Source organism: Orbicella faveolata, unplaced genomic scaffold (genome assembly GCF_042242905.1).
Source record: "Orbicella faveolata isolate gen_17 unplaced genomic scaffold, um_ofav_v1 contig_34, whole genome shotgun sequence".
In the NCBI taxonomy this organism is placed as follows: domain Eukaryota; kingdom Metazoa; phylum Cnidaria; class Anthozoa; order Scleractinia; family Merulinidae; genus Orbicella; species Orbicella faveolata.
In genome coordinates, this window is record NW_028301563.1 from 26134151 (window position 1) to 26154051 (window position 19901).

Here is a 19901-nt window from a genome sequence, read left to right on the forward strand (position 1 = left end):
CGATTCGCGGCATTCGAACGTGAGAGTAGTGGACAAAGTCGACGCAAACAAATAAATTAAAGCACTTTTTAAAGGTAATGGAACTTGACTCTAGCTTCTAACTGTTCATGAAGACAGCCAATTTCACTTTACATTTTTGGGGATTGTTTATTTTGGGGTTGCCCATGGAAACTGTGTGGAGTTCAGTTGGTTTTACGACAAACATGCGGTCGGCATGTGCATGGAATTTAAGCTAATTTATAGCAGCGGGCAGGTCACGGAACATTAAACATTTCTTCTTTTAGAGGTTTTCAAATCTGGATCCTGCTTCTTTTGAAGGTTAATCCAAGAAGACGACTCTTCTATTAATATAAATATTCAGGTAAGTATCGGCTAACATACTTCAAGTTTGCAAATTTCACTGGAATTCGTTAACGGTCATTGACTTCAATTCTCAGCAAACAAAGTTATTGTGTCAAAATGCGCCCTTTAGCTCCTTTTTTGACCCTGTAAGATTTCATATCTGGAAATAGTTTCTTGCAATCATGGTTTCGGAGAGATATCACTAGAAATTGTTTCAAAATAACGAAGCGTTTGCTTTTCTTCCGGGTTTTCTTGCAGTAATCGGTTTCGTTACGCTCGGGTCAAAGGTCACGTTTTCAGGAAGAAGTGCTGCATTTAGTTCGCTATCTCAGCGCTCGCGATTTTATTTACCCAAAAATTTTATTTCACTAATTTGAAGAAGAAAGAATGCTCTTTCACACCAAATTAGTCGTTTTGGGAAAAGCCGTGTACCAGAACGCCTTTTTAGCATTTGAAAATAGGCTAAATGTAGACCTCTTGTAAAGCTGTCTTGGGTCGTTAATTTAGAAAATTCGTCAAATATTTAAGTTCTAATCAAATCACGATCTATTTAGCTCTAAATAGACAAAAAAGGAAGTACAAATACGACGTGCAATCAGTTTGTAATGAAGATTTTTACTTTTGAGTTTACGAGCCTCTGAATATGCCGCTCATTTTCGATGGATTTTGGCCGATTTGGGGCATCGAAACGAAAAAATTGCGGGAAAAAATAATTTTTGATTTATCGAACTTAAAACGATATTTTTGTAACTAGTGCCCGTAGGGCTTCATTCTGGGCGAGTTTGAAGACATCCGATTTTTTCGCTATTTCCAAGTCTAGTTGATATTTAGGCGAAGCTACTCTTAAATGGGCGTGGTCGAAACCCTCTTGTTTTGATTATTGCAAAATAACTCAAAGAATATTCCTTCAATGTTAGAAAGGTTTGGCCAATTTATGCACGAGGTTGAAAACTAAAATTCCGTGCGAGTACGTCAGAGAAAAGGAAAACAGGAAAAAATTATGTCTAGAAATATGTTTTCACACCCTTATAAAAATGGCAATGCTTCTACGAGTCTTGTATTCAAAGGCATTTGACGTACTCGCACAAAAAGGTCCGTTCACATACGTAGTTTTTGTCTGCCAAGTTTTAAGTCGTAGCGATTAACCTATGAAAAGAAAATGAAATGAACAATCTCCCACATTTATTTATACCATTTATTTAGACACAAGATCGAGCTTTAATTCGAAAATTACCAGTCGGAAAGCTCTCCCTTCGTTGTTTTCCTCGGCAGCCATCTTGTAAATGCCTACAATAATAGTTTCCAGCGGTATATCGCCTAAAACGGCCCTGTTTTGGGCCCTTTTTTCCTTTTACGGGGTGCTATTTTTCCTGCGAAACCAATCGGAAAAAGCGATTACAAACAATAACACCTTTCCATAGCAACGGTACCCGCAACGGCATCCAACTGTTAGTGTTGACAACGTGATTGCGAGAATTGACATTCGAAGCGAGCGAAAGATAGGACGCGCGAGAGAATATAGCGAAAAAAAAAACGAAAGAAAAAAAGAAGTAGTTGGAATGATGCCGCCGAAAAAGCGACAGAGAGAAACTAGCGAGAAAGCGGTGAAGGCGGTGAAGGGTAATGCGATTCGTGGTTCTGGAACACAATCAAGAATTGCGCTAGATTTTGATAAGTTGAGGGAAGCTGGCTGGACGATAAAACAGGAGGAGAGGGAGTCGTCCTTGGGAGTTAAGGTCTACCTACGCTACACAAACCCTGGTGGAAAGACACTAAAAAGTGCGAAAGATGTAGAACGGCAACTGAGAGATGAAGGGGTCTTGGAGACCTTTCAAACAACTAAAACCATTGTCAACGCCAAACAAGAGCAGAAATCAACGACCGATTCTCCCCACGATGACTCTGACTACGAACCACCGCTAAAGGAACTTCGTGAGGAAAGCAATAGGGAATGGTGAGACTCCTGCTTGTATCTTGATTTGTAGCTTACAACAAACCGTCTCAATTTCATAACTTTTTTCATTGAAGATTGATGGCTCGATTAGTTGTCTTGTCTAGCATTGAGATTTTCTCACGTTTCCATGATATGTGATCTGTGAGCAATGAATACATTCTCATTACATAAGCGTCCATAACATACGTTTATTTCACTTCCCCTTGGTGCTTCCCAGTGAAATTTTTGATTCATGTTTTGTTAGCTTGTGTAGCTACAAATTTTATGTGAAAACATTAGCTAACCTTGACCGATGATTTTCCAGTGCGCTTTTGTTTACTGTAATTACAATGACTCTGCCAAAGCGCTGTTACTTACAATTGCTTTTATCTTTTAGCATCCGTATCCCAGAAGGACTGTTTGTGGCCACGACGTCAAGCATTATTTCTTTTGTCCGCGAGTTCAATGCCTATTTTATTTTCTGAAAGTACGGTCGAGCGCATTTACTGCTTCCTCGGCTGCCATCACGATCAAAGAGGGTGTCACATTTCGAATTACCAGGTTTTATTGCGTTGAGCTGTCAACAAGACCATCCTTTGGGAGACCACAGCAGGACATTTTTTCGTATTTTTACCGCGAAAACCTACATAGAAACGAAACTTCGCATGCCAATATCTCAGACGGGTTTGGTTTTTCCGACCTAAAACTTAGCATACGTTTGTGTTTTAAAATTATCTTCCAGCGGACAAAAAATTTTGGCAAAACAAAAATGTCACTTTAGCCTCCAGGAATACCTTAAGTAATGCATCCATCAAATCCTTTCATACGATTATTCAAAGATTTAAATTTTCTCTCTGTTTACTGTTAAGTTTCACTCTTGGCATGGATTACCTGAACTCCTCGTACTATACAGCTGGTGAAGGTGGTGCGGTTTCTTCTTGCCCTGGCCCGAGCTTTTTCTAATAGTTTCTTTCTTTGCTCAAATGGAAGTACACCCCTATGGTAAAGCACACATGTATGTACTGTGTTTACTAGTGTAATAGTCGATCCCATGTAATAGTCGATCCTGTGTATAAGTCGACCCCCAATTTTTGAGGCCAAAAACAAGATTTTCTTCATTTCCAGGTAAGAATTTCTTGGAAAGCTCTTCTTGTATTTCTTAGAATTTTCTTTCAGCTACTGCGGATATGCGAACAAATCACAGCAAGTTTCAACCTGAAGTTTTACTAAGCTTATTATGGCACGTACACAAGCGTTTTACCCAGTTTAGCAACATGAGTGTATGCAGGCTTTTTGATGATAATTTTTGTGAAATGCTCACAAAATCAAACATGATGATTTCAAACGAACCTTTTTAAGTGTGTAGAGATACAAAGTGGCTTTAGAAGACAGGGAAAACACCAAAGAAACTCAGGACTCTTTCAAAACGACTCGATAAACAAAGTGCAAAGCGTGCGTTGTAATACCATATCCTGCCAGGTTACTAAGCAGAAAAGTTCGAAATGCGAAAGATGTTTTCTGAGCAGCCTTACAGCTTTACTTACAGCAAAAATATCAGTTCTTTATGACAAAATTGAGCCAGTGAGTATCTACAACATTCAGGTTAACATTTGACAGACAAATATTGATGAATTTCAGAAGCTCTGATATAGAGAAACAGATCACTAAGCGAATGTACATTGTAAACTGTGCTGCCGTTTATTACATGTTTGTTAACATTGAAAGACAATTATTATGCTAATTGCTTAACTTGTGCGTGAATCTCAAGTTTTTTTACCCATGTATAAGTTGAGGGTGAATTTTCAGACTGATTTTTAGGTCTTGAAAGGTCGACTTATACACTGGAAAATACGGTAATATTATACACCAGTACATTATGTAGTTATTTCCACGTTCAAGTGAATGAAGAGGTTGAAAGTGTTATGATTCTCAAACGCTGTTTGCAGTTGCATACAATATTGAGTACAGCAAGTCTGAAATTATCGTTAAGATAACTGAACGGGTGCCTGAAAAAAAAACCCAAAGTGGCTTCTGATAAATTGCTAGATTTTCCCTCCAAATTCCCCTGTATTCCCCTGTGAAACATAAACTTAATATAGTTTGACATCATATAGATTAACATTCACTTAAGTCCTTATCCTGTGCGCCCCTTCAATTATTAAATTTAGAGACCGAGGTTTCAGGACTTTTTAACCTCAGCATCTGTTAATTTATTTACTTTTCATGACATAAACTGTAATGCAGTGACCTAAATGCAATATGCACACAGACAGTTTACTAGATCCAAGAGAAACCAGAATTGATATACTATACACTGTTCTGGGCAGTTGATGTTTGCAAATTAATACATCGATGTGACTGTAGAATTTACTAATTAGGATACAAAAAGGCTTTGCAGGGATTTGATCACTTACCACCAGTACAATGCCCCTGACGACATCTGGGCACAAGTGTAAAGAGAGCATGTGTGAATGGCTACAACTTTGTCTCCAGAGAACTCGGCAAATCCTTGAGTTGTATGTTCCAGTTTGCTAGCAATAGAGCTGAGGGTTTCATCAATCCAAGTAGCAACCTCCAGGAAATAAATGATGAAATTAGTCATAATAAGTTTAAACACAGATTCAAATTAAACATAATTATTTTAATATTAGAGCAGTTTTCAAATGAGTGTGGTAAAACCAAAACCAAACCAATTGCATACCAATTAGACTGCTCAGCTAATCTCAAACCGTAGTAAAACCCAAAACCAAAGTAATTGTTCAATTACTTTCGACACTCAATTGAAAACCGCTCTAATATAACTGGACTGATTAAGATGAAGGAATAATTTTCAGTCAGTTAAATTGCATGTAGTTCAATCAAGCAAAATCTAATTTTACATGAATGGCCAAGCATCCCATTTCCTCAATTCAGGGTGACTATTCTACATGTATTATTAAATATCATGTATGTGAAAAAAAGAAAAAATGAAAAATAAAATGACAAAGTCAATTGGAAATTTATAATATCACCTTGAAAATGCAATCATGGTTTTTAGTTTAAGAAAACCTTATTAAGGGATTTGCAAGACCACACATACATGTACATGTACATGTAAGAATTACTCAATCACTTGTTTTAACCTTGTGACTTACAAACTCTTCATAGCTCTCTTCCAATTTCACTACAAGTTTTGATAAAATAATTGAAATGTTACCTATCTGAATTGCTTGCAATACACTTATTAAGTACACTGTATACCTCTTTTAATGAACAAACTATAGCTGATCTTGCTGTTACTGTCCAAAATATCAGTTTTTGAGCACATGCCCATATTTTACCTTGCCAGACTCTGTGAGAACAGAAGCTCTTATGGAGGATGCAGACACTGATACAACCTTTTCGTCCACGAGCCCAAGAGCTTTGACCCTGGGGTGATATACAACATCTTGTTCTCTGTACGGCAGTGGATCTTCCCATTTCCATTGATACAGCTTGCCATCTGCTCCAACACAGACCAGCTCTGAGTACATGGCAGCAATGTGTGTAAAGCGTGTGAAGTGACCATCCTACAGAAGAATGTTGCATAGTTTATGAAAAGTTCAGATCAGCAGCTGTTTGATCAGTAATCTCTACACATGTACACTGTAACTACAGTAACATATCGCAAGGTAGTCCCACGGCAAATTCAAGCATTCTGATTGGTTCTTTCTTAATCAGGCTTATGCAATTAAGACCATTTCCATGGAAATAGTTATGAGCCATGAATTTTGTTTTGTTTTGTACACGGATATAATAAACCACAACACCAACCTTGCTAACTTGAGTTGTACTGGGAAATATATGAGCCAAGTGCACAACCTCTGGTCAATATTCCCCGGTACAGCCCTTATGCTTGCTTAGTAAGAGGCTAGTCTAAAAAAGAGGTTGGTCCCTGTTTTGTATTTACCTTGAACTGTTTTTTTTTTTTTTTTATTGACATGGATCATGTCATCAGTGATGAATCGATTCATGATTTTTTTCTTACCAAGTCTGGTGGCCACCACTGGAGAAGATCTGCAACACTCACAGGATCAGCAGAGAAACTCTGAGATGATAACTTATCCTGGGGTGGTTGTTTGGGGACATTGCTTGACGTCCCACAGTCAAGACCCCCTGCGTGTATGTTCCCAAGCCATCGATCTCTTTCCCTCCTCAGTGCCTCCCTCTCTCTGGTTCTCTCCCTGTCACGATCTGCCTCTCGCTCAGCAGCAGTCCGTGAGGCACGAGCGCTGCTATTAGGACGCCGATGTATTGTTCCATACTGAGAGCTATAGAACATGTCTTCTGAAAATATGGCCTCTGGATCAACTACAAATGATGGGTCATCAACATGGACACCAGCATCTAGCAATGACATCAGGTCGTCTGAAGACCACAAAAGAAAGACAGTTTTCCACAATTGTAACATGCTTTATAGCTTATTTCAATCACTTGACTGTTAATTACATGTATGCTAAATAAAACTCATGTAATATATTTACGTCTACTGACAATGAACAGTCTCACCCCCAGGAAGATACTCAGGGTTTTCATCATCATCACCATCATCCTCATCTCTGCTTAGAAGATTGTTCACTGCTAAGTTCACATCGAGATTCTGAGAGAAAAAACAGCGAAGTCAAAAGCTAACATTTAGTTACAGAACTTCAAGAGAAAGGATGGGGGCAACATTTTGTTCTTCACTATTCTCTTCCACATGTTTCTGTCAGTCAACCAGTTCTCCCCAGCTGTCCACATATGATAGCAGTACTCATCTAGTCATTGTACTTCATGGCTATGTATAAACTTTCGTTCACATTTTATCATTTCATACATGTATCTGGACAGTTCAACCAAGTTCCTCACATTACCACAATTCATGAATGCTGTTGTACATATACATGATTATAGTACTTTCAAAGTCACTCTTAATACCCTGTAATTCTTTCACATTTGCTTGGTACAGCAAAATTTGTCCACATGTAAATAAATTACTTTTATTATTTAGTAACTGTATAGAGTTAACATGGCATGACTCCACATTATTTCCTCAGAACACTAACTTACTGTTCTCTGCAGCTCCCTTATAATGGCAGCTCGAGATTTGCCTTGTAGAACAACTTGGGCCTAAACAAATATGAGGATGAATTCATGAGCAACAATATTTACAACAATATTCAGAACTTGATACACCATAAATGACAAATATAGCAAGGCTGACTTAGCAAACAACTAATGTGTAGTCTTGAATGCTATCAATCATCCAAAGTATTGCAGCAGGGTCTTTTTATGGTTAGAGTGTTCCAATTACATGAAGCTGATCAGAACTCGGGACAACCAAGGAAAAAATCTAGCTGAAGCTTCTCAGTCATGCTGCTATCAGAGAAAAAATGATGACCAAACAGCATAGCATGAACAAAGTTCTGTATCAAAATATAATGCTCTAAAAGAAGGAAAAAGTAGCATTCTACATGTATTTCTTGAGTTCAGTGCTCACAAGTTACACACAAGAGCAAGTGACTCACTTGATTGACTAGCTCTTCTGGGACAGCTGTTGCAGGTACAACACGGGAACCTATTGCCCATCCAGATGCCCCTCCCCTTGCACCCCTCCTCACCACACGGCCACGCCCACGGACTGGGGTACGGGCAGATGTTCTTAATGACATGGCTGAAGGAGCAGAACCCCAGCGACTTGAAGAGAAAATAAATAGTCACAACAGTTATTCAGAGTTGCCATTAGCTGTTAAACAGGCTTGTCCAGATGTGTTATACATTGTTTTGAAGTAGCCTATATTGGCATGAGAACAAATTTTCATCTTGTCAATGGAAATGAAATGAACACTGCATTTACTATTTTGTTCTGATACAAAATGAGATAGTTTCAAAGATTTCACTGCACTCAGATTTACAGAATTAAGCTGTCCATGTGTCAAAAATGCAGGAAAAATGGGGGTCACTGGCTTTGTTTTAGAGAAAACCTGTCTTGAAAAATTCCCTGATTTTGAAAAAAATTGGTGTACATACATGTAACAAACTTAGCATGGTCTCCACAGTTTTTAGTTAAAAGTATTGAAGAAGAGCCAGTGGAGCCAAATGCACTTGTCATTTTCTGCATGTTACATGAAAGTGGGTTCATAGTATTAATTAACAGATTCAAATGTTGCCATCCTTTTAATATACCGTAAAAACTCGTGTATAAGCCGCACCTTTTTGCTGAAATTTTGGGCTCAAAATGGCGGGTGCGGCTTATATATGAGACCATTGCTTTCAGAGGGGGCTAATTGCCTAGTTAGTGGTCAGATATAGTACTTAAAGACGTAAGTAAATAAACATTCAACATTTTGAAACCTGTTGCTGTTGTTGATCATTGCTTTTGATGGAAGTGGTGACTCCTAAAGGAGCCTTTGTCTCTTCAGGTTTTAAACCTGAATCTTCTTCGCGAGTAGTTCTTTCAAGCGATTCATTTGTACTTCCCTTCATTTGTACTTCACAACTTGCACTGCATGTTTATCCATAGGATTGTTAAACTCGCGTCGAGCAACAAGTTTTTCACCAATTGAAGGCTTCCATACATGTTTATAAACATGGTATCCACACACAGCTGATGTGAAATGGAACTTTTTCATGTTGTTTATCGTTCGTTCGATCGTTCAATTCGATCGATCTACGTGACTCGGCCCAGACTTCTTATCGGTTGCGTGTGTATTTCTCTTGTGTCCAGACTCTCTCTTTAAATGACTGCGTGGTTACTAAGCAATCATTTTTGCATCGATCGGTCAGAGATTGTTTTGCTCGGATTTCCGTTTGAATTTCATCGTTTTCCACTATCGCCTTTAGCAATAAAGGCAACATCTTGTCAAAAGAGCCTCTCTTTAGGAGGATATCAGAAATTCCGTTGAAGAATAGCTTGTAAAAGGTATTTCAAGAGTTATTTAGCTCGCAGCAAATACACAGCATCAGATTTGACCAAGCTTACAATGTACAAGTAATCACTTTCTTTTGCTCAGCGCTTTTTAAAGAGTTTTCTTTTTTTCAAAATCAAGCTCGAAAGTTGGGGGTGCGGCTTATATACGAGTGCGGCTTATACACGAGTTTTTACGGTAAATGGAAAGCTGTGCGTTATCAAAAAAAAAAAAAAGAAAGAACTTGGGCTAACCTAGCATGCAAAGACAGCCTGACCAATAGCCTGGGGGTGGTGAATTTTTCAGGTTGGATAGTGGATTCTATCCTTCCCATGCCCAATGTGCAAAACTTGTAAAGGTTTTTTTGAGGGGTAAAATTAAAGAAAAATTCAAATTTCCAGAGAACTATAAAAGACAAAATTGTCATTTCAATTTTGATCTTAAATAACTTAATTGTGGTACTGAGAAAATGACTGCCAGGCTAGTACAGTTTACATGCAGTTCCAGCTTGCCTGAAGGACAAGCTGGATTATATTTTCTTTGCACCCGGGTATCCTCCACGCAAAGTCATACATGTAGCAGTGGCCACTGGCATTTATCACTTTGTGTGGGCATTCGATGATGTTGCATTTGGACTGATGTTAATTGAATACCTAATGACAGGATGTCCTGTGAGACCACTGAGCGTTTCTCCACTGTTTGAAAGGACCCACGAGCTTTCGCCTTGGTTACGAGTCCCACCGCCTACTGCCAGAAGAAAACAACAACACAACAAACGGTTACCTTTCATTTTTTTGGTATACCATTGTTTGCTTGTCTTTAAAATTGTTATTGGTTTTTTGCAAGGTCAAGGATGATAATGACTATGTATAAATCATAATGTCAGCTCCCTCGATTAGCATGTCATCATTATAATGGCAATAACCAAAGCAGAACTGAATAAGACACTACTCCTGGTTGAATGAGCCACTAGACTTGAAAGCATTTTTAGAAACTTTTTAGGATAAATGTCGTGTCAGTACGATTACAAAATAAGTGTTACAGACCAACCTGCATGTAAAACTATGTGAGATGTAGATCTTGCAGCAGTGTTACTGTTATCTTCCTCTCTATAAAATAAGAAAACAAAACAATGAGACAAATAATTATATTTTTAACATAACACATGCATGAAGTACTTACTGTAGGAACAAGTGCCAAAGATTTCTCATGTATTTAATAAGAACTGTACATAATTTAACCCAAGAGTACCATATTACAGGTAAGTCTATATATTATACTAAAAGTAGAAAACCTGTCTCTGAAAACTCTTTCATAAAGACAAAGGAAATAGTTGAAAAGCAAGTTCTGCTGCAATTTTGTATCAGCAACAGCACTTACACAGTGGAGTCTCTTGACGACAGATCCAGCTTGTCTGGATGAAGGGTGAATGGCACTCGGCACACTTGTCCATTCTGAAAATGGAGAAAACATATATATACAGTGTAATGCATAGGATTATGTAAGACTCAATACTGTAACACCATGGAGCCAAGCCTTGAATACAGAGCTCTCAATCTGGAGTCTTCTACACTAACCACCAGCCTGTCATGCCTTCCAGGGCTCCAAGCTAGCTACAACTGTTTTAATTGCCATTGCAAGTGAAAAAAAATTGGCAAATGTAGTTGCCACAAGAGTTGCCAATTTTGGCATTACTGTTTCCAATACAGAACTTTATTATATAAAAAAAAGATAGATTCCATGTTGCTATGCATCTGTTCAGTAATCAATCACAGTTCAAAGACATCAAAAATAAATGTCAAGAACATCCATTCAGAGACACACCCAACTATCACCTAGCTTTGTGTACCAATTTCTTGTCCTAACCACTTTAACACTTTGATCTCAGTGTTAAGAAAAAACATTGCCAATTACTGAACAGACGCACAGCAACAGGTACTATTTGTATGGCAAGCTGTTAGACAATGGTAACAAAGAAAAGGCTTTAGCCTGCAGACCAGTACATTAGATTAGACTTCCACTGTGTCCTTCCATTCTGTATATAGCTGTAGTGAAGACCATTGCTGGATAGTTCATAACTCACCTCCAAAAGAAAGGCTACATGTCTTGGTCCAACCACACATTCTTTGATGACTTGATCCTTAAGTGCTTGAAGAACAGGAGAACTGAAGAAAAGAGAGAGCACTCTAACTTTCTCCACCAATAAAAGTATATTGATAGAAGGAAAGGAAAATACAGATTAAGAGAAAGACAAAAAGACAGAACACTAAAGGTTATTCGGAAGTACACTAGAAGGCCACGAAGACAATTCCTACAACTACAGTCTTCCAATGGAGTTCTGAAATAATCTTTCCTTTGATCTCTTTTCTCAGGGAAAATCAAGTGCCCTGCTTTCTCTTCAATAGGCCCTTTGCAGCTGGCATCACAGGACAAAGTTTTTCCTAAAATTTTATACTAAGGGCTATAACTTAAAGAATGCAAGAAATGGAAAGATCATAAAGAAAATAGCAAAATTGCCAAATTTGAGGTCCCTGGTATTAAAGAGTAAGTTTATACGACAGTTAGAATTTTCAGAAAAGTTAGAGGATTTCTATGGAAAATGTTGCTGGAGAGCAAGGTCTTGCTCTCCAACAACTTCCTCCATACAAATCATCTTAATTTTTTAAAAATTCAAATCTCATAAAATCTCATTCTGTAATGCCAGGAACCTCAAACTTGGCCATTTTCATATTTTTGACATACCTATTCCATTTCAGGCATTCTTTTAAGTTTTAGGCCATAATTTTATGAAAAGTAGGTCGTGTGATGGCTTAGCTGCAAAGGGCATATTATTGTTAAGCCTTGTATAGAAATTAAAAAAAAAAAAGAATTTGCACCACTGAACCCCCTGTAAACAGCCACCCAAAAAGGCTACATGTACATATTAGGTTGCTATACTAGAGAGCAAATAGCAGTGGTATTTAAGCCATGCACTGCATTCACATTAGGCCAAAATATGTTTAAAGTGTAGAGTCTTAATGTAAAAAAAAGATGTTTTGATATACGGGTTATCAAAAGTAGCTGCAGCTGGGGGATCACCATCTACTTCAACTACTGGCTTCTCTGCCTGATATTCACTTGATTCTTAAGAGAAAGACGGCACACCTAGTACATGTATGTACTCCACCATCTTCAAAACTTTGTGACTGTGAAGCATGCTCACATCAACGTGATATGTTTTGCATGACTGGTCAATCTAAACATGGTCGAAACTTGCGTGTGTGATAAGCCAAAAAAACACTTTAAAATTGGCAATGTGAGATGCTGTAAAACTGAGTAAACTATAGAAACACACAAGAAATATGTTACCCAGGATATGGACACCAAATATGTTCTTTCAATTGTATATTTATATTGTAATTAAGGTCCACTAAATTAGAAGAATTTTTACAATGGAATCCTTACAAAGCCAAAGCTGTAGTTGTTGAACTGCTTTGTACTGAAAGGAGAAACTAACTGTTCGCCTGTTTCTTTACGGCCTATGAACTTACATGTAGAAATAGTCCTTAACAGTTGTGTTGAGAGATCTCAAAACAGCTGTAAGCTTTCATGCGACAATGATGCAAATAATTATGTTCTTCTTCCACGAGTTGACCACAACTTTATGGCAAATATATAAGTTCGGCCATTTTCAGTTAGGAGTCAATGTAAGCTCACAGTTACTATACAAGGAAAGAAAAGGTGCTCGAGTGGTGATGAAATTGTTGAACAACCCGCGCCATGTGCGGTGCAAGCATGCTTAATATAAATCGTGTATTTGGCACACGGACAAATAGAAAGGGAACAAAGAAGGAACCGTAAAACAAATTAAAACTCTGTCAAAGCTTCATCTTTCATTCTCAGAAGTTAAACAGAGAATGTTCAGCAAGCATGCAAGCTTAAATATGAACATTTTCATTTCTTAACCTGTTCCGCCAAAGTCAAACTTCCTACGTAAAATCATACCTCAGAAAACCACTTTTTTCCTTCGACTCCGAAACCTCCTTTAGCCTGAAAAAATGAACAAACGATACATTATGAAAACCACCACTGTATCTCGACAATTATACAGCATTCTCTTTATAAACCTCGGGTCTCGGACGCTCAAACCAGTTCAAAGCACACCTTTTCGTACCATGAAGAGACGCTTACCTCTCGTGTAAGTCTTCTACTGTCCCTGGTAAAGGATGAACGGCGATGTGAATGGTTGGCATGACGCTAAAAAGGGGAAAAACAACTTTTATACCATTGATAAAACGGCTTTCACGAAGAGTTTTTCTCTCGTGGTGACTTCAGTTGTTGCGAGTAAGAAACCAATGCAAAGAGACCGGTTCGAGAAGAAACTCGTCCCAGACCACTCGATCCAGATTGATCTTGAAAAGAGGCTGAGGAGCAGGACCTGAGTTCTAGTCCTCAATAAGTCAGTGACAACAGTGACGGACATTGATAACAAATTGACGTCAGTTTTTCGTGCGTCTGTCCCGTTATGAATCATGAATTTCGTCATAACAATGTCAAAGTAGCTGTAGATCCATGAAGTGATAGCCGAGTGGATCTGCAGACTACTTTGGCAATGTTATGACAAAATTCATTGTCAATAAGAGGACAGACGCATGAAAAACTGATGCCAATTTGTTTTTTCACAATAACAAATTGTCAAATTGTCCCCCTCTTATTCCGCTCTCGCTGGTTGACGTCTCGCATAAATTATAAATTCATGTGTATTGTCTGTCTTCTTATTGACAATGAAAATTAGCCAATGTGTAGTTCCAGAAAATATCCATACCTCCCCCACAGAAGGGATTTTTTTCTAAGAACCCCACACCCCTCTGGAAATTCCAATAAAGCTTCACACATTTCTTTAAATTTTTTGGTCTTACAGAACCCCCCACCCACCAGGAAATTCTAATCCCTTCTGTGGGGGGAGTATGGATATTTTCTGGACCCTGCACAATGAGCAAGCAAGAATTTCTGCAATTATCATAAAAATATGATTGGTTAATTCAAATTTCAGGTGCACCAGCCATATGCAAGGAAGAAGTAGGGTTTTCACAAATAATTTGAACAAAAGAAAAGGCAACTGTCATTTAGGTATTTGAAAAAGGCCTTTCAAAGTATCGTATAAAGATGTCCCTAAACGGCTGATTTCCCCGGGTTACTAAAAGTGAAAAGTTTAGAAAAGTACACTCAATTTTTGTAATCACATAAATTATGGTAGAGAGGGTGTTAGAAGGGATGCAGTGTTTCTACTGTAGATAAATATGTGAAGTTTATAAAATAAATAGAACATTACATGGCTGCTTGGGGATACAAAAATTATTTCTCTTAGAGTGTTGAAAAATATTCACTCATTCACTGCTCTCACTCGTGAAATATTTTTCAACATGCAAAAAGAAATTTCATTTCTCTACGTAGACTGCTGGCAGTCTGTTTTTCTCTCGAAATTCAGCAATTAAGGGTTATGAGGCGAGATGCTTTGTCCTAATAGGGAATGGGACGAGAAATGGGTGCAGCACGCACGAGAAGAAACACAGACAGCTTTTTCTCATCTCGCCTTCTTCCTTACTTGGCCATGCCACCCTTGTCTAGCCTTCTTCCCTACTCGGCCACATACCACCCTTTTGCGTCCGCGATGATTTAACACTCTTTAAGTGACCCTTAGAGAAAAAATCGGCTGCCAGCAGACTATTCTCTATGCAGCCATGTAATATCCTCAGATCTCATGTCACTTATGAGCCCCACCTCATGGATAAGTCATTAATGACTGCAACTGTTAAATATTTTTTTATTAACATCAATGCAAATTATATTTACACATTTTACACAGTTTCATGGGTTAGCTTGTTTTACATGTTCAGTTTGAACTTCAGGCCAGGTGCGGCCTTGTGTGTGAAGTTTCCATACCACACTTGTGACTTGACATCTGTGAAGGTTCCTTGTCCTTCAAGTCTGTAAGAAAAAATTAATATTATTATAACATTATCAACAGTAACTGTTGAAAATATCCAACAGGAATCTACAGGTCAGTAGAGTTATCGTCAGTAAAATTAACTCAATAACATGTAGCTTAGCAGTTTACAGACTGTTTCAGTTATCAAAGTATAAAGAGTTAGGTATACAATGTACACGTAGCTCTCAAAAGTACAACATCTTTACATTTAAAGGTCAGTACATTTATCACCAAAGGTACAAATCTTTGAAACTTAAAGGCCAGCACAGTTATCAAAAGTACAAAGCTTTGAAGTTTACAGGCCAATACAGTTATCAAGATTTAAAGGGGTGCCAGGGGAAAAAACCCATAACTGATTTCCAATAATTAATTGCCTCAAAATGCCTTGAATTCCCTTGTGAAACATAAGGAGAGTTGACATTTCATCAACAGTCACTTAGGGTCTTATTCTATGCACCCCTTCATTTATAAAGTGGATTCAAACAAGTTTTTTTGAGTGTGCATGCAACATAAGGCATCACAAATCATACCCAGTTGATTCAATTGCATCAACTCATCATGTTATTTTCAATTGATATTTTTTCACATGCAAAGTAATTGAATTTTCTCCATTAAATGTTAATATCACATGCACTTGGTTTTAGCCCTTACTTGTTCTCATTGAAGTTTCCTTCATAAAAAGATCCATCTGGCCAAGTGTACTTCCCATACCCATGGAACATGTTATCAACAAATTCTCCCTGTAATCAATACATCTGAGTCAGAATCCACAGTTCCAAAATACATGTACTTTTAACCAAGGTGAAAATAAATAAAATAAACAAATCATAAATTTATTCACAATACAGCCATGTCAGCCCTAGGTAGCTAGGTCAAAGTTGGAATTTGGAAATGTTGGCTTTTTGGAAGGGAAGAAAACTGGAGTGGTATCTCACTGAAGGAAAAATCTATGGGTCCATAGTTTAATACAAGAGTGTTTCTATAACTCACCAAAAACACAGAGTAAATGTTTTCTCTTTTTCTACAAAACATTGCAAGAAAAAGAAAGGAAAATCACTTCAATCAAAATGTAAATTCTCTTAAATTCTCAATTTCCATCATTACATCACCAGCTCATGCTTAGGAGTTCTGCATTTTTATAAAGTTAAAGTACAGCTCATATTGCACACTTTCTTAGAGTGTATAATTCTTAAAACATTACCGGTACACAATGCAAGTAATAGCATGTTACAGTGTATACCTCGTATAAAGCTCCCGACGGATGTAAAAGTTTCCCTATGGATGAAAAGAATGGACTGCATATTAATCTGGTCGGAAGGAACGGCAACCAAATGCAAAAACCCTTATTTCAACATACAGCTCAAATACTAGCTTATGACTCAAATACAACTCCACACTATTTACACTGTTTGCTCGATCAAACAAGTCAATGAACAATTATGCTAATTAAAAAAATTCTCACAAAATGTTTCACAAATTATTAGTCAATGCCTTCTGAACAATTCCCTTCTCAACAGTATTATCAATGGTATGCTAAAAATTTTCAATATCATTTGGAATAATGCTTGCGTTACAGCAGATGCCTCACCTTGCCCATTCATTTTATCACCACTCCAGTTTCCATAGTAGCTAAGTCCATCACAGGTTGTATGAATACCATAACCCTGACGTTGCAAGCCTTCTTCTGCTTGGATGTACTCACCATCTGAAAATTGAAATAATTTATTTTTACTATTTAAAACACTTCTAGAAACTTAACTAAATAATGTATTTTATTATATGGAGAAGAGTGTTTTACTGGGAACTAAACCACTCGTAGATTCCATACGCCACTTCATCCGGGACCCGAGTGGCGTATTTTCCGTATGTCACCTTTGTGAGTGTCGTATCGTTCAATGACATCACGATTCCCACCTTTTGCTTTTGTTGAATTGGTTTCTTCATATAATAAAAAGAACATTACACGTTGGCTCGAAGATATGAATTTTATGTTCAGGTGGCAGGAACAAGATATTGTTCTTGCCACTCGAACATAAAATTCATATCTTCTTGCCACCGTGTAATATCCTCTATATATGTAGAAAATCTCAATTTTTCCCTGAGCTGTTTGTGAAGGGTATTTGAATACAACCATATGATACAAACACAATCCAGTAACCATAACTTTAACCACAACTTACCATACTTGTCTCCATTTGGAAACATGTAAACACCATTCAGGACTGTTGAGCCTAAAAGGAGCAAAAACATCCTTAAAATAAAGGGCAGTTGAAAAAAATAAACCATCAAAACATACATGTGCAAGCAATGGAATATCAGTTTAGCAACTTAATAACCCTAAATAAACCTGGGAGTTAGTTTAGTTCCTCTCCCTGGGTGGGTGGGGGATAGCACTAGTCAGACCTGGGTAGGAGGGTACTTTTAAGGATCTCACCAACTTTGAAGGCTTGAAACTTTAAAAATATATAGAATGAACCCCAAATATATTTTTCAAGATCACAGATTTGCGGAAAAGATGGCACCATGTCATACAAAGACATCATTCATTTATTCATTCATTCATTCTGTTTATTTGCCTTTTCACCTAATAGGGTAATTATTTATAAATATTTCAGTGTATGGCGAGGTGACCTCTAGAAACCACCTAGTCTGCAAACAGGCTCCCGGTTGGTTTTAGAGCAAGCTAGTCGAGTGTAGTCTGGGGCAAGAGGGACGAGCCGAGAGTGGTCTGGTGATGAGGGAGTGCACCTACAGTGTTATAGACCTCAAAGGAAATATTTTTGGTTGTGCTATAAATCCTCCATGTGACATTGTCCTAATAATGCAAGAGTTACAGGGAAAGAACCACAAAAAGCTGTATCCCACCCCCATACAACTAGTACTGCTGCCACCACCACCATTACAGGTGTCAGTAGATCAAAACAAGCCTTCAGGATTAAATAAGGTTTAAGGTACTGTATCATTTACACATAAGCATTTAAACACATTCCACCCAAGAAACATTTTAACTGCAGAAGTTACATCTTAGTGCTCTCTCACTTGCTCCTCCTCTCTCAGCTCTTTCACTTGTTTCTGTCTAGATCTACCCTCTAAACAACCCACCCGAAGCTATCCAGGCAGGTCTCAAAGGGTGTGTGGCTTTGTTTTATTATAAAAACTACACACCCTTTGAGACCCATTGAGACCCTGTTTTGGCAAGTAGAGCCTAACCTTCTGTAAGTCTTGGGCTTATAGTGTATAGGAGGTTTTATTGTACTACTTGCTTGCCCTTCGGTTCTGAACAGCTAACTTTCTAGGTTTCTGAATACCTAAGAGGGGTGTCTGCTACAAATTTACAAAGTTACAAATTAGTGTTTGTACATGCCTACGTCCAGAACCCTGACTAAGTTTCTTCCTATCAGAGATGTCTGTCTATCAATTGATATCATTTGGTACCAGGGGTTTCATTAATGTTTTCAGCAGGACGGCAACTGGTTTTCACAGCCGGGCAAAACCGTCCTCACAGCCGGTCAATTTGCCTGGTACCCGGCCCTTAATGAAACCCCTGTCTGATACAGTGAAGCCACAATTTACCACTTCCAATGAAAATAATCAGGTCCACTACAACCCTTTACCAGAGTCTGCCCTGTTCTTCCCCGAGAACTCGAACCAAATTTCATCCCCTCTCCTCAGTCGAACAGTGTAATTTTATCCCTGATTTCTCGAACGCTCAGACTTTTTGAACCAATTTTTGCTTCCCTTAAAGGTTTGAAAAATCATGATTCCACTGTATATACATGTTATACATCAAATTAAATCCTATTGTTAAATGTAACCAGTACATATGTTGTGGTTAAATTTTACCCCGGTGGCCTCATGGTTGGTGCGCTTGTCCTGTTCGAGACCTGGCCGGGGACACTGTGTTGTGTTCTTGGGCAAGACACTTAACTCTCACAGTACCTCTCTCCACCCAGGAGTATAAATGGGTATTGGCTAATTGTTGGGGAAAGCTGACAAATTGCAGGGGAATGACCTTCGATGGACTAGCATCCCATCCAGGGGGAGTAGAAATACTCCTAGCTGCTTCATGCCACAGAATTCCTGAAACCGGGATAAGCTCCGGCAGCTATGTCCCAGTCGGCTCCAAGGCTTCATTTTAAATTCAGATTTCACTTACATATTGGTAATAAATTACCCACACAACAGAACAAATGAGATATCCCAAATTATACCAAGGGTAAAACTGAACCACAGCACATATTTTAAAACAACAAGAAAGCTTGATAACACAGTGTTTAGAACTGTCCTTGTTGTGTGCATGAGTTTAAACTCATTTACACGCAACCAAACAATCACCAAACATGTGCATGTTTGTCTTTACCCGCATCAGCTTTTCCTCCTCTCTTTTCCTGCTTCTTAGTAGGAGCTAACAGATATGAAATACAACACTTAGAAAAAAATTAAGCTTAAACTAGCTAAATTTTGGAAGCAAAATTCGAACAAAACACTCCGCTGCATCTTAAATGTAAGCTGATCACAATCTCCTTCTATACCTGGCATGATTTCAAGTCCCACAAATTTAAGGATAAAGGTTTATGAATTCGTATTTCCAGAAGATGTCACCCTCATGTTCAAACTCTCTCCAAACAATAATTTTGCTTCTTCGACTCCATAGCAATGGAACACCAATGCATTATGGGAGTTTTATAACCCGCATTTTGATTGGTTCATATTGTTCGAACTATTAGATTTTCTGATTGGTCAAATTTAGGTA

General features: G+C 38.1%; 3 protein-coding genes across 5 annotated transcripts in view; 1 reads left to right on the forward strand and 2 right to left on the reverse strand.

Moving 5' to 3' along the window:
* The window catches only part of LOC110055468 (E3 ubiquitin-protein ligase UBR5-like), a 66895-nt gene extending 53363 nt beyond the window's left edge, over window positions 1–13532 (reverse strand). For both annotated transcript variants that reach the window (XM_089271484.1, XM_089271483.1), the window contains exons 1-13: window positions 13351–13532; window positions 13165–13209; window positions 11264–11345; window positions 10561–10634; window positions 10231–10289; window positions 9834–9927; window positions 7801–7969; window positions 7343–7402; window positions 6803–6893; window positions 6282–6661; window positions 5596–5823; window positions 4690–4847; window positions 3167–3272 (exon numbers count right to left, since the gene is read on the reverse strand). In XM_089271484.1, coding sequence (XP_089127610.1) covers window positions 3167–3272; window positions 4690–4847; window positions 5596–5823; window positions 6282–6661; window positions 6803–6893; window positions 7343–7402; window positions 7801–7969; window positions 9834–9927; window positions 10231–10289; window positions 10561–10634; window positions 11264–11345; window positions 13165–13209; window positions 13351–13412 — 1608 coding nt within the window. In that variant the 5' untranslated portion in view covers window positions 13413–13532. The remainder of the gene's footprint in view (window positions 1–3166; window positions 3273–4689; window positions 4848–5595; window positions 5824–6281; window positions 6662–6802; window positions 6894–7342; window positions 7403–7800; window positions 7970–9833; window positions 9928–10230; window positions 10290–10560; window positions 10635–11263; window positions 11346–13164; window positions 13210–13350) is intronic.
* Window positions 1193–2900, forward strand: LOC149105474 (uncharacterized). The gene is made up of 2 exons (XM_089271487.1): window positions 1193–2296; window positions 2673–2900. The coding sequence occupies exons 1-2, from the start codon at window positions 1902–1904 to the stop codon at window positions 2758–2760; spliced, it is 483 nt and encodes a 160-aa protein (XP_089127613.1). The 5' UTR covers window positions 1193–1901; the 3' UTR covers window positions 2761–2900.
* Window positions 13533–14959: 1427 nt separating the features above from the next.
* LOC110055376 (uncharacterized) lies at window positions 14960–19822 on the reverse strand. 2 transcript variants are annotated; one of them, XM_020761764.2, is made up of 7 exons: window positions 19681–19822; window positions 19509–19553; window positions 17329–17379; window positions 16737–16853; window positions 16389–16423; window positions 15800–15888; window positions 14960–15147 (listed from the first exon to the last, which is right to left on the reverse strand). In XM_020761764.2, exons 1-7 carry the CDS (start codon window positions 19685–19687, stop codon window positions 15045–15047), a joined length of 447 nt encoding a protein of 148 aa, XP_020617423.1. In that variant the 5' UTR covers window positions 19688–19822; the 3' UTR covers window positions 14960–15044. The 2 variants fall into 2 exon arrangements, with proteins under 2 accessions (XP_020617423.1, XP_089127614.1); XM_089271488.1 differs by lacking the exons at window positions 19509–19553; window positions 19681–19822 and having other exon boundaries at window positions 17329–17461.
* Between the last annotated feature and the right edge of the window lie 79 nt (window positions 19823–19901).